Source organism: Cotesia glomerata, linkage group LG4 (assembly GCF_020080835.1).
Source record: "Cotesia glomerata isolate CgM1 linkage group LG4, MPM_Cglom_v2.3, whole genome shotgun sequence".
Lineage (NCBI taxonomy): Eukaryota > Metazoa > Arthropoda > Insecta > Hymenoptera > Braconidae > Cotesia > Cotesia glomerata.
Genome location: NC_058161.1, coordinates 11,135,134 through 11,148,305, shown reverse-complemented (window position 1 = coordinate 11,148,305; position 13,172 = coordinate 11,135,134). Strand labels below are relative to the sequence as shown.

General features: G+C 29.3%; 2 protein-coding genes across 5 annotated transcripts in view; both read left to right on the top strand.

Annotated features, from left to right (window-relative positions):
- The first annotated feature begins 4,604 nt into the window (after positions 1-4,604).
- On the top strand, positions 4,605-6,430 carry LOC123263405. 4 transcript variants are annotated; one of them, XM_044726153.1, is made up of 6 exons: positions 4,612-4,853; positions 4,932-5,138; positions 5,213-5,559; positions 5,640-5,708; positions 5,764-5,844; positions 5,924-6,428. In XM_044726153.1, exons 2-6 carry the CDS (start codon positions 5,074-5,076, stop codon positions 6,079-6,081), a joined length of 720 nt encoding a protein of 239 aa, XP_044582088.1. In that variant the 5' UTR covers positions 4,612-4,853; positions 4,932-5,073; the 3' UTR covers positions 6,082-6,428. The 4 variants fall into 4 exon arrangements, with proteins under 4 accessions (XP_044582091.1, XP_044582088.1, XP_044582087.1 ...); XM_044726156.1 differs by having other exon boundaries at positions 4,605-5,138; positions 5,803-5,844; positions 5,924-6,430; XM_044726152.1 differs by having other exon boundaries at positions 4,612-5,138.
- A 3,723-nt stretch (positions 6,431-10,153) lies between these two features.
- Positions 10,154-13,172, top strand: part of LOC123263383 (peroxisomal leader peptide-processing protease) — a 78,815-nt gene continuing 75,796 nt past the window's right edge. Inside the window, exon 1 of the mRNA XM_044726107.1 lies at positions 10,154-10,324. The gene's annotated coding sequence lies outside the window, so the exon portion shown is untranslated. The remainder of the gene's footprint in view (positions 10,325-13,172) is intronic.

The window sequence follows — 13,172 nt, the reverse complement described above, 5'->3', positions numbered from 1 at the left end:
AATTTTAAGCGCCCAGGAATGGAATTAGCGGGAAGTTGCAGGGATGGCCTTTAAGGTGAACCGTTTTTCTAATTTTTTTTTTGTCAGATCAGGATTATCCTACAAAACAAGTTCACTCAATTCGTAGATAATAATATTGATGATTGTACCATGTCAATCGAGGATTCAAATCTTCATGATGAAAAGTTTGAAGAAGGCGTACAAAATGATGAAGAATTCCAAGACAGCTTACAAAATGAAAATTGGCGAGGATTAGGAAATGATCCAAAACACGCAAAGAACGACTGGGCAAACTACGATAATAATGATAATCAAAATGATTCTGATGAGAATTCAAAAGCCGATGGTACTGAGAGTGAAAAATTACATTCAGTTTTAGAAAATAATGAGGATGAAATTGAAATAAATTTAAGTGAATCAATAAAAAATGATCACGATTATACACTCATAGCAAGTACTCCATTAAGTAACAGAATTGATAATAATAATAAATTAGATAATGCTATTGACAAAGTTAGTAGGGAAATTAAAAAAGAAGGTAAATATTTTCAAGATTGCCCGGAGATAAAATTAATAAACGATTTGATTAAATTAAAAAAGAATAAAGAAAATATTCCAACCATACAGAAAAAAGGAAAACACAAAGAAACTTATTTATTGATAAATGGAAATAAGAGTGGACCAGTTCTTTACCAGGGGATACACTATATTGCTTATAATACTTGTTCTTTGGACAGTATTATACAAATACTTTATAATGGAGCACTCGAGAATCAAAGTTTTACAGATTATTTAAGTAGCTCCAAAAATCCAGCTTTTCTACTTATCATTAACTTATTGAAAAAAGGCGTTAATAATAATCCAAAAATTTATGAGGAGCGCTTTTCCATTCTTCATCAATTTTATAAAGCATTAGAACCATCGCAAAAAGAACAAGGGGCTGAAGAAAAAAGTAATAAAACAACTACAGTATCTCGAGTAATCGATTGTGAAGATAACGTAACCATCTTGTAGGATAAATTATTTAAAGATGACCCTAGTTTAATTGAAATTTTTACTTGTGTATCACAGAACTGTAGTTATCAGTTGAAAAAGCCAACATTAGGTGTTAATTATCAAACTCTGCTGAATAATGGGATCAAGGATTTGTAAAATGCTTTAATTTTTCGCGGTACTTTTAAAAGGTTTTGTCCAGTTTGTAGTAACGAACAAACTTGTGAACAAAAACCTAACGTGTATATTTATATTGAATTAGATGTCAGAATGCGTAACGAAGTTCAAGGTTTATCATGCAAATTAAGAGATATTTCAATAATTTTAAATATTCAAGAAAATTCAATAAAAACCTTACGCTATCGGTTTGTATAATTTTAATACTTTATTTTTAATATTGAAAAATATTCATGCTGATAACAATTTTAATTTCTAGTTTATGTGGAGCTATTGGATATAATGCACGTCATTATGTCGCTTATTGTCGAAGATTGTCTGGAAGATGGCGGTTCTACAACGACTTATTATCAGCATCATAAGCAATTGGCAATCATACTTCAATCGTGCCTCATGGAGTACTTTATTTATTAGATAAGTCATAAAATGACTGGGTAATTTTATTAGATGTGTCTATTTACACACAAAAAAAGTCCTGATGAATCCATGCCGCGTGTATGTAGAGGTCTTGACATTCACACAGCGTGGATTTAAGGCCCATATATTCATGTGGCGTGGATTTATCAGGGCTTTTTTGAGTGTGAATAGACATGTAAAATTTTATAACTTTATATTTTATTATTATAAAAACACAAATATTTTCATTTTGCCTATTGTCGTCGAATGCTGTAACATTTTCCGATTTTATTTACTTTTTTAAATTTTATTATGTTTTAATTTTGGTTCTGTGGCATATGTATTTGTTTGTGTTGAGTTTATAACTTCATTATACGTTGCAATATTTAATTGGACTTGTGAGAATAAATAATTATTTTACTTGAATCAACTATTGGTTACCCTTATTTATTAGTTTTAATTAAATTAAGGGTAGATAGATCCGTACATGAGACTCCTCTTCACTCTACGGTACTACGAATTCTACAAGAAGAAAATAACTCTGCCCTGAAGATTTAGGTTAAGTCGCTGATCAACAAAGCCACTGTGCAGGAGAGAGCTGGATGAGTCGGTCGGACTAGATCTAGTAAGTGCTCCATGCTCTACACTAAAAGTACGCATTATTTGGCTGCGATGGATGATGATGAGAACTTGGCGAATTTAAGAGCGATCATGGCTGAGTTTTCGCTGGATCCTCATCTTGCTAAGATGCTGATCGCGTCGTGTAATCACAACTACAGCAATGAAATTCTTACCATCATTGTTATGTTAATTACTGATCGCTAAAAAGTGGAGACAACGTACAACAGCGGTTAAGTCGGATTATGGACAGATTTTCACTGAAAAAAACATCCACTAATTTTACGTCTGAGGATTATTATATAAATATAAGAAAAGGTTTGTTCATACAGGTAGCATATTTTGAATGAACAGGATACTATTTAACAATTAAAAACAATTAGATGGTAATTACACCCCAGTGTAATCGCACCGCAATACTACAACCTACAAAACTTCCCTCAATGCGAAAACTTGCAATCAAAACTAAACTTTAAACAGTTCCAAGGTTTCTAAAATACCATTTTCCACAAATTAGTTGATTTGTATATTTTTAATTAATATTCAGTTGAATAAATATTTATAAAACTTAAGACAACACAGATCCCAATAAGGATCCATTATATACTATTGTACATTGATACAAATATATTAGAATAATTATTAAACGTAAATAATTTTTAAAGTATAATTGTTGACGGTTAACAATAGCGAACTTTTGTAAATGTACTGAAACTCATATAAAAAAAATAAAACCATTGCAAAAATAAAATTTTCATTTTACCAAAAATTGTATTCATTCTCGTCTGTAAGGTAAAAGATCCAGTCATTGACACTGGCCTAGTTATTGACACTTGCAATTTTACTTTAATTAAAAAAAAAATATATATTAACTCTAATAAATTAATAAATATAATCTTAGAATTATAAATTAAAAAAAAATTGGTTTTTTGAGAACATTCAATTTTTTTAATTAGAACAAAATTGCAAATGTCAAGCAACTAGGCCAGTGTCAACTACTGGGTCTTTTACCTTATGTGGACATGTGAATAAACGAAAAAGTTAGTTCATAGCAAATATTTTATTTTTAAGTTAAAATAGCTATTTTTTTTAGAACTCGGGAAAGGTTAACTATTACAAACACTGACCCAAACTTTGCTGAATTTCAACTTTATTTATTATTTAATTTTTTCATTCTCAAATTATTTAGTCAGATAACTCATTTAATAACGATATGTACATATATACACTAAAAATTATATCAAGATCATAAACAAAAGATTTGTTTTTAAAAGGAGTTAATCTTAATTCACCCTTACACAACTGCTTTCCTTTTGTCCCTTTACAAATCTAAGCAAAATAATTAGATAATGAAATAATTGAAAATTGCTTTATCCTTGCAAGTTACTTTAAATTTTTGTAAATGAAGGTTTAAGGTAGTACCCTCGCCAGAGTCGTTTTCTTAGGATTTTTTTTAACTTCGGCAGATTAATATTCATATAATTCTGCGTCGATTGGCGCAATTTGAAAATTTTTGAGGTGAATAAAAATTTTTGAAAAATTTCAAAGTTTGAGTTTTGAACGCTCTTTTACATTGCGGTATACGGGATATCGAAAAGTTTACCTACAAACATTTTTATATCTCAGAAACTTTTCTTAGGATTCTTTTAAAAAACTAGAGTAACGTTAACTAACAACTAAACAATTTTTTAAAAATAATTTCATTGATAAGGTAAAAGTCCCTATTATGAGACACTTTTCAAGGTAGGTTGAACATTTTTGCGAATAATAAATCCATTTAAGAAGAAAATACACTTTTAATCGCATTGTACAGTAATTTGATGATTATTAAATCAATATTTCTAATGTGTTTATAATTTTTTTGGTTAAAAATGAATTAAATTATGGTTTTATAAGAGAACCTATGAGACCCTATTTATGAGACACTTTAAAGTCACATGTCCCCAGTGTCTCAAACCACAGGACCCTATTTTTGAGACAGTTAAAATCAGTGAAATTGATCAAATTTTATATTTTTATTAATTTTAGACAGTCCTATTTACAAAATAAGAAATTATTTTAATTTTTAATCAACTCATAATTAAATTTTTATCAGTTAAATAATTAATTAACGAAAATTATTGAATTAAATCTATTTTTCTTTCTTGATTTTTTTTTTTAATTCTTCGACTTGAGCAATTAACTTTTTCTTTCCTTCTTGTAATATTTTTTATTTTTAAGTTTTTCTTCTTTCATGTTTTTTAACTTTTCTTTTTTTAATTGTTTTTACCATTCATCAGAGATCCCGCATATTGAACTTTGTGCAGCAATAAGATCTCATTAATAAATTTTTTTAATAAATATTATAATTTAATAGTTATTTATAACCTCACTTGATGTTTATAACCTGTCACAACATTACACTACTAACCATAATAAATATAAATTGAACATATATATCTCATTATATTGTCGCTTTATGAAAACAATCTTAAGTTTTTACAGAAAATGAACGTTGTGTTGCATAGAGCTCCATCTATCCAAATTAACTTTTTTTTATCAAGGTAAAAGAAATCCATGCCATAGGGATTGTAAGTTAACAGAATTATAGGCAATCGGATTTCAGTGTAATCGGAATTATATCCAATAAAATTTCTAGGCAATCGGATTCTAAGTAATCGGAATTCTAGGTAATCGGTAATCTATCTCATAGAAATTCTACGTCATGGATAATTTGAGTAATCGGATTTTGGGTTATGGAAATCTAGGTAATCGGGATCTAAGTCACCGGTAATCTAACTCATTGGTCTACACCTAATAGACGTCTTCCCAGAAAAACAATTATAAATTTTAAAAAACTTTTGTTTTTATTTAAATAACATTCTTTTTCCAACAATCAGTTATTGAAAAATGGTGAAGTTGTGTTATTTATGTGATAGAAAAGCGTCGAGAGCTGACAATATTTCTTTGCATCAGTAAGTGCAAACTATTTTTAATTTTTTAGATGAAATCCTTTATTATGTTATTAATGATATTTAAATTTGATCAATTTTAGATTTCCGAAAAATTTGGAGATACGTTTGAAGTGGCTAAATACTTGTGGATTAACTGAAAATGATGATGTAAAAAGAACTTGCATATGTTCCAGACATTTCAAAGCTGATGATATTTTTCAATCAAAAATTTTTGGAGTTGTTAAATCTTCTATAAAACGTAATGCAGTTCTTACACTTTATTTAACAAATCCACTCAGTATTGATAAAACTAGTAAATTACCACCAAACACGCCGCTATCGGAAGTATTTGATGAGAATGGAGTCAGCAATCAATCGTCATCATGTTTTTCTGAGAATAATATTGTCAACCAATATAATGTACTCAATACTTTGCAAAAAAGTAAAATAATAAGATTTATGTATAAACATAGAAGGATAGTAACAAAAAAAATATTTATATATTATTTCTACTATTTGTAGGTCCAAAAAAATGTTTTGAAGTAGACAATACTGAATGTCAAACCTCAAATAATAGTAGCATTAATTTTGGTAAGTTTAATGGAAAAATTTAATTTTTTAATATTGTTAAATATTTTAATTCCAGGAGCCTCTTGTAACCAATCTGATTTAAATGAATTTATAGAAAATGCAAAATCAAATCCTATCAGCGAAGACGAAAATACTGGTGAGAATAAATATTATATTTGATTGTTAATATTTTTCAAATATTTTTCTAATTAATACTGTTTTATTCTTATTTAAAGTTCCACATGAAATTGATTCCCCAAATCAATTTCGAAAGCGTAAATTTTACGAGCCTCGTCATGTTAGTGAAATTTCAATACCAGATTTTGCGACCCCTAAAAGGAGTAAAAGAACCCTTTCTTTAATAAAAGAGACTGATAAAAAAAAAATCGGATAAAATAAAGCAGCTACAGAGGCAAACGAGGAACCTCGAGAAAAAAATTTCATCTTTGCAAGATTTAATAAATCATCTTAAGGAAAACCGTATGTTAACTGATGAGAGTGGTGATGCTCTAATGGTATAGTATATTCTAACTAATATAAATTGTATAATTATAAAATTGTAAATATTTTACACAAATGTTATGGATCACGAATTTAACTAATAATTTAGTTTATTGATGTTTTATGATAAGGTATTTATCATCAAATATTTGTAGCAATTGTACATATTTACTTTATTTTTCTTTTCTCAGCGGATTTCGGTATAAAAATTTTAACTAATATTAAATATTTCGCTTATCAATATTTACAAATTAAGTTTGTTTTATTTTAAATAGAAAGATGGCGAAATGAAAAAAAAAATGTCAAATTTTTAGATCGATAATTTTCTTCATAATATTTTTTTTTATGTAGAGTATGATGCCAGAAGATTTAACAAATATTGCAAATATGAAGGTCAAAGATGGAAGAGGATACACACCGCAAGTCCGTTCTTTTGCATTATCTTTACATTTTTATTCGCCTAAGGCTTACAGATACGTTCGATAAAAGTTCAATAACAATTTACCATCTGTATCAACTATAAAATCTTGGTACAGAGTAGTGGATGGATCTCCTGGGTTTACAGATGAATCTTTTAAAGCTATTGAATTGCGATGTCCAGAGAAGAGCGGTATAGTTAATTTGGTTCTGGATGAAATGTCAATAAAAGAAGAAATAATTCATGATTAAAAAGAATTTCATGGAGGCATAAGCTTCGGGGCAGTACAAAATTCAGATTCTGTTTACTCTGATAATGAAAACCCTATTACAGCAAAAAATGCATTAGTTTTAATGGCAGTTTCGATGAACGAAAATTGGAAAATCTCAATTGGTTATTTTTTGGTTAGATCATTGAATAGTGAAGAGCGGGCAAGTATCTTGAGATTGGCATTTGAGCTACTACACAAAGCTAATTGCAAAGTTTATTCATTAACATTTGACGGAGCAGCTTCAAATATAAGCATGTGCAATACTTTAGGTGCTAATTTGAACTTCGGACCCAATTTTAAGCCTTACTTTACTAATCCGGCGACATCTGAAAAATGTTATATATTTTATGATTTCTGTCATATGATTAAACCAATACGAAATACTTTTGGAGATCACAAAATAATCAAAACTATTGATAATAAATCTATTTTGTGGTCATACATTGAGAAATTGTATGACCTACAATGCAAAGAAGGCTTGAGAGTAGCTAATAAGTTAACCAAAAAACACGTTAATTATCAAAATAATAAAATGAACGTAAAATTAGCCATACAAACACTTAGCGAAAATGTGTCAAAAGCTTTAAAGTTTTTACAAATAATTGATGATCCAGAAATCCAAAAGGACTTCGAAGGTAGTTCTGAAACAGCTTTATTTTGCTTAAATTTTAACAATATTGGTGATATGTTAAATTGTAAAAATAAATTTTCTAAGGGTGAATTCAATACCCCTTTGAATGCGAAACTTATCTGAAAATGAAAGACCATGCTTTAAAATTTGAAAATTATATTATTAATTTATGTAATGACAAGGGAACACCTCTAATTTATACTAAACGAAAAACTGGCTTTATTGGGATGATTATAGCTCTAAGGAATATATTTCCTCTTTATGATCAATTAAAAAAAGAAGGAATGACTTATTTATTGACATATAAGCTGTCTCAAGATTACATTGAAACATTTTTTAGCGCTATCAGAAGTCGTGGAGGTTTCAATAATAATCCTAATGTTTTACAATTTAAAAATGCGTATAAGCGTTTGTTAGTAAGGCATGAATTGAAACAATTCGAAAATGGTAATTGCACCTTTGACAATTTAGACATTTTACACGTACCATCAAACACAAGAAATTGTTACGACCAAATTGGACATGCAGATTTGCTTCAAAACACTGAAAATCCCGATATTTCGAATCACGATTATATTTGTTATTGCTGGGATTTATCTCCATTTGTTGAAAATATTGTTCTATATATAGCGGGTTATGTTTCACACAGAGTCTCTAAAATAATATTCTGTCCTGTTTGCAAAAATCAATTAATTTCGGATGAATCAAGTGAAGCTATGCCTCTTTTATCTCTTATCAAAAATAGAGGACCATTTAAAGTACCATCGAAAGATGTTATTAGTATTTGTAAGACTTCAGAAAAAATAATTAGACAACGTTCTCATGAATTACTGAACAAAAATATAAAAACTATTGTTACAAATGAAATATGTCGAAAAATAGGACTAATGTTTGATAATAAAGAAATGAACGATCATGTTTTACTTCAAAATTTTTCTGATAATCATCGTTATCAGTTATGTAAATGGATTATTGAAGTATATTTAAACACAAGATTTTTTTATGAAGCCAAAAAATTATCAGTTAAAGATAATTATGTTCGGCAAAAATATAATAGACTCATTTTATTTTATAACCAATAAGAAATTAACAAACTGCATGCTAATTTTTGTGTAAAATAAACTTGTATCAGTTAAACGATTAGTTACATTTTTTTATTTTATTATATTTCACTAATATTTTCACGTCCAAGTACTTAAGATATAATTTAAAATTTTTTACAAGCATTTCCAAGAAACAAAAATAGTTTGAGTGAGGTTTATTTTTTTTTTAATTTCAAAAATACTTCTTCTTTTTAATAAAATTATTCTTTTAAATTCTCCTAAACAGTAAAAAAATAATTGTTCAGTATTATTTTGTATTTTAAAATAAATTTGCATTGAATTAAAAAAAAAATTTTATAATAACATTCCTGTTTTGAATAACCCGCTGCTTTCCCCTTTGCGCACAAAAGAATGCGCAGAACCGAGCTGGAACCTCAGAGGACAGAGAAAGTGTTATTCTTCTGTCTTTCTTAGTTGGAACAGCTTCCACTTATAGAAACTGTCCATATACAAGTATTACATATATGATCCGAAAGGATTAATCACAACGCTCTCTATATATTAATATAGAATTACGTATAAAAAAGATGGCTGCAATAAATGATAGCGGAAAAAACCCAGGAAGATTTAAAATATATGTATTTTATTTGTAATAGTATCGGTAAGAAAAATAAGAATCTTTAAAAAATCGTAAACCTTTCTATTTTAAATTCTATTGTTAAGTATGGGAAATTTTCTATCATAAATTTTAGGGTATAGACGAATTTATAATTACCGGAAATTCCCAAGGAAAAACTTATAAAAACTTTTAGTACTGTCCAGTTAGTTTAGACATGCTAAGAAAAAATTTCTTTGTTAAAATAAACCTACGTTAATTGTAATGGTCACTTAGGATAAGATGCCGAACGTTTTGGAAATACTCTTTACAATGCTGGGAAAACCCGGAGATTTTTATTTATTACTCTTTTTATTATCATAATAATAATAATCCTTTAAGTAACTTATTTTCCAAAATGTTCGCTTAAAAAAGGGATTGCTCGAGTACTCAAGACTAGGTCATAAAAACCAAGCATCCATGCGGGTTGCATATAGTCTGGGAATGTCGAGTCGCCGTGACGCCATCGCAGCATAGTCCCATTTTTGCCAACTCGAGAAGGGATGCTTGCTGAAGACAGGAGTCGCAGAGGCGCACGCAACTACCCTCACTACCCTCTGGGACTCTCCCACTCCAAAGGTACGAACATCTCAACCAGGGGAGTCGAAAACCAAGGAACAAGAAGACACTTATCAAAAAGCAAGACTGTAGTACACCACGCAAATTTTCCTTTTTCGAAATTATTGTCGATACTTTTTATTTTGTAACCTATTGAATAATAAATAATAGATTTGCGCGCAAGGCAAATCTAAATTAAACTAAAATAATCTGAGCGTTTTAAATTCATTACATATTTATATTATTTAATTTAAATTATTCAAATTTAAATCTACTCTCCCGCCTTAATCTATTTACTGCGAGTTGAACGCCCTACAGCGTTCCAACGGGCGAATTAAAAGAATTCAATAAATTTACTAGAGCCAATTTGGGGCTATACAACAATCTATTACTATGCTTGAATCTATCAAGTAATTCACGCATTAGCAATATTGATAAATAGGTTGATAAGTTTAACTGGTGTATGTGAAAATCACAATCGGTTGATGCAACAAGAATATCCGTTTATTTAGAAGTTTTGTCATAAACAATAAAATATTATATCAATAAAATAAATCAAGGTAATAACCTACAGTAATTAACATTTTTATATGAAAATACTTTTTGTTGGAAAGTTTCTTGTAAATCAGGTTATTTTGGCGCTGATTATATTATGTACCTCCTTTGTCATCATTTATGCTGAACTTTGAATATAAAAACAACTAGCGCTCCAGTACGGTAAAATATCACCAGTTTTGAATTGAATAAGCTTAAAAAAATAATACTGAAATCAGTAGACACCGAGAAATTTTTTTAATTTTATTCAAAATATGAATTTGTGTGAAGAAACATTTAAAAAAAATTTGAACCATAGATTTAAAAATTGCTTTGATGTATATTTTTTAACTGTCTTTAGAATCATTAATCCGTTAAAAAAAATTAGACAAACAGTTGACCCTGCATGACATCTCTGGAATTTTTCACTATATTTAAACTCAAAAGACTTGGAAAATTTCGTATTACAAAGCTTTTCGACCTCAACAATACAACTTTTATACATTTCGAGTATGGAAATCTACGAGTTATGTTAAAAAAAAACACCTTTTTAGAAATTTTAATAACAATATCTCTTCAACGACTTAACCGATTTTGATCGTTAGCGAAAATTAAAGTTGGTTTTTGAGGTAAAAAGCTGATTAGATTTTGAAATCGATCGATACTCTAGTGATATCGGGAAGTTCCAGAAATAGCTTCCGGGCAGTTTTTCAGATTTTATTTCTCAATTTTCTACTAAATATATTTTAATACACATAAATTAGATATAAATCCGACTTAATTGACGTCACACTTTTATACTTGATCCACTTTGAACAAACCTTAATCAAGCCTAAATTGAAAATATATCGGGGCCCACTGAGACCAGCCTTAATTTTCGCTTTTTGAGGTCTAAAAACGATTTCTTTCTTGACCGAAACAGATTCTTTTTTAAGAACCAATTTCATTTATTTATTTTATAACTATTAATTCATACTTTTATCACAGATTCTACAAAATAGTACTTTAATTCCGTCATCTTCTGCAACCCTTGCGCAGATCGATACTCAACAGTATACACGGAAGGAAAAATATGGGAACAGCTCCCATAATTCCACGATATTTTTTTCTATACCATTGTAGTAACAATTATTATAGATTAGAGCATTAAAGCCCATAATCATAGGAGATTTTCTTAGAAATTATGCAATCAGTTCCAATAATTTTTAGAATGCTACCCATAATATTATAAGAATAATTCCTATGTCTACCTTGGAACTATTCCCATAATATTGGCATTTTTAATTCCAAGAGTTCGACATTTTTTAATATATTTTGCATTAAAAATAAATAAAAAAAAAAAACAAAATTGTTGATTACTCAATTTTTCGATTTTTTACGACCAAAAGTCGGTGAAGCCTCGCATCTAATCAATTACCAAATTGAATCTAGATATGTTTCAATTAGGGCTGTACAATTTGGCCGGTTAAAAAAGTTAGCTAAGTTAATTAGCCAGTTAGCTGGCCAGCTTAGCTAATTTAACCGATTAGCCGAATTAGCTTAGCTAATTAGCCAACGGCTTAACCGGTTAACCTAGCTTAACTCAGCTAATTAGCCAACTGCTAAACCGGTTAAATATCTAATTTTTTATATGCTTTTTGTTGTATACTGAGGTGCGTATAAGTATTGAAATTAATGTTAACCTCGTTTTTTGGGAAAAAAATCATGAAGAACAACAGAAAAAACGAGAGTAAAGTAATTTAATGACCTATGAATGAATGAATTTTTTTTTAAATAGAAAACAGTAATTGAATAATTTATTAAGTGAGTCATTTGAGTAATTCCTATGAGTCATTCCATGTCAAATCGACCAATAGTTGAAATCGACCCCTTCCGATTTGGATGAAATTTGGTCACAAGTTTGCTTTTATCATAAAACAAAGTTGTGCCAAAGGAAAAAATTTAAAAATTTTTTTTCAAAAAGTTATGCAAAATTCAAAATTTCACTATTTCCGGTTTTTCAAATTTATTTTTGTAATATCTCGGAAACTATTATAGTTACAGACATGAGCCAAAATTTTTTTTAGGTAAAATTTTTGAAAAATCAAAGAATGGGAAAATTTTGAAATTTAAAAAACCGTGAAAATCAAAGCCCGCTATGAAACTTTTGGCTCATTTTTAACTTCCCGCTAAGAAAATCGAAGATTTTCAAAAATCGGGAGGTTATTGTTTTCACCCCGTTTTGCAAAAATCGAGTTTTCATCAGATCTCGACGTTTGATGGCGATAGGAAGCTTCCCTGACTACTCCCGCGAGGTTGTCACTGTGTCTGTATGTATGTGTGTGTGTGTGTGAAAGTATGTGAACCGCTTATAACTTTTGAACGGCTCATCCGATTTTATCGTGGTGGGTACCATTTAAAAGGGCTTGGCCAAACTTAGATTTTGAGTATAATTTGGACCGATTCGGATCAGTAGATTTTGAGAAATCTTAAAAAAACTAAGAAAAAAAATTTTTTCAAATGTGGTTTTTTTTGGATAATTTTTAAACGGCTCCACCGATCGATTCCAAAAACTATTCAGCTCTAGACAATAAAAAACCACGTCGATTGCCACCAAACTTCCCGCTAAGAAAATCGAAGATTTTCAAAAATCGGGAAGTTCTTGGTTTTACCCCGTTTTTCGAAAATCGAGTTTTCATGAGATCTCGACGTTTTGAGGTCCTAGGAAGCTTCCTTGAATGTTTTCGCGATGATGTACGTGTGTCTGTATGTATGTATGTATGTGTGTGTGTGTGTTTTTTTTTTTTTTTTTTTTTTTTATAGAGGAGGTCAAATACATTTACCTATACCAGGACGAGATGTTTGTCCTGGGTATGTCGGACTCGGAAGTCAATA

Coding starts and splice junctions, on each gene's coding strand:
- LOC123263405 (XM_044726153.1), top strand. CDS start 5,074: ATGGTGAAGTTGTGTTATTTATGTGATAGAAAAGCGTCGAGAGCTGAC. Junction 5,139..5,212: donor GACAATATTTCTTTGCATCA/GTAAGTGCAAAC, acceptor AAATTTGATCAA/TTTTAGATTTCCGAAAAATT. Junction 5,845..5,923: donor CAGCGAAGACGAAAATACTG/GTGAGAATAAAT, acceptor TCTTATTTAAAG/TTCCACATGAAATTGATTCC.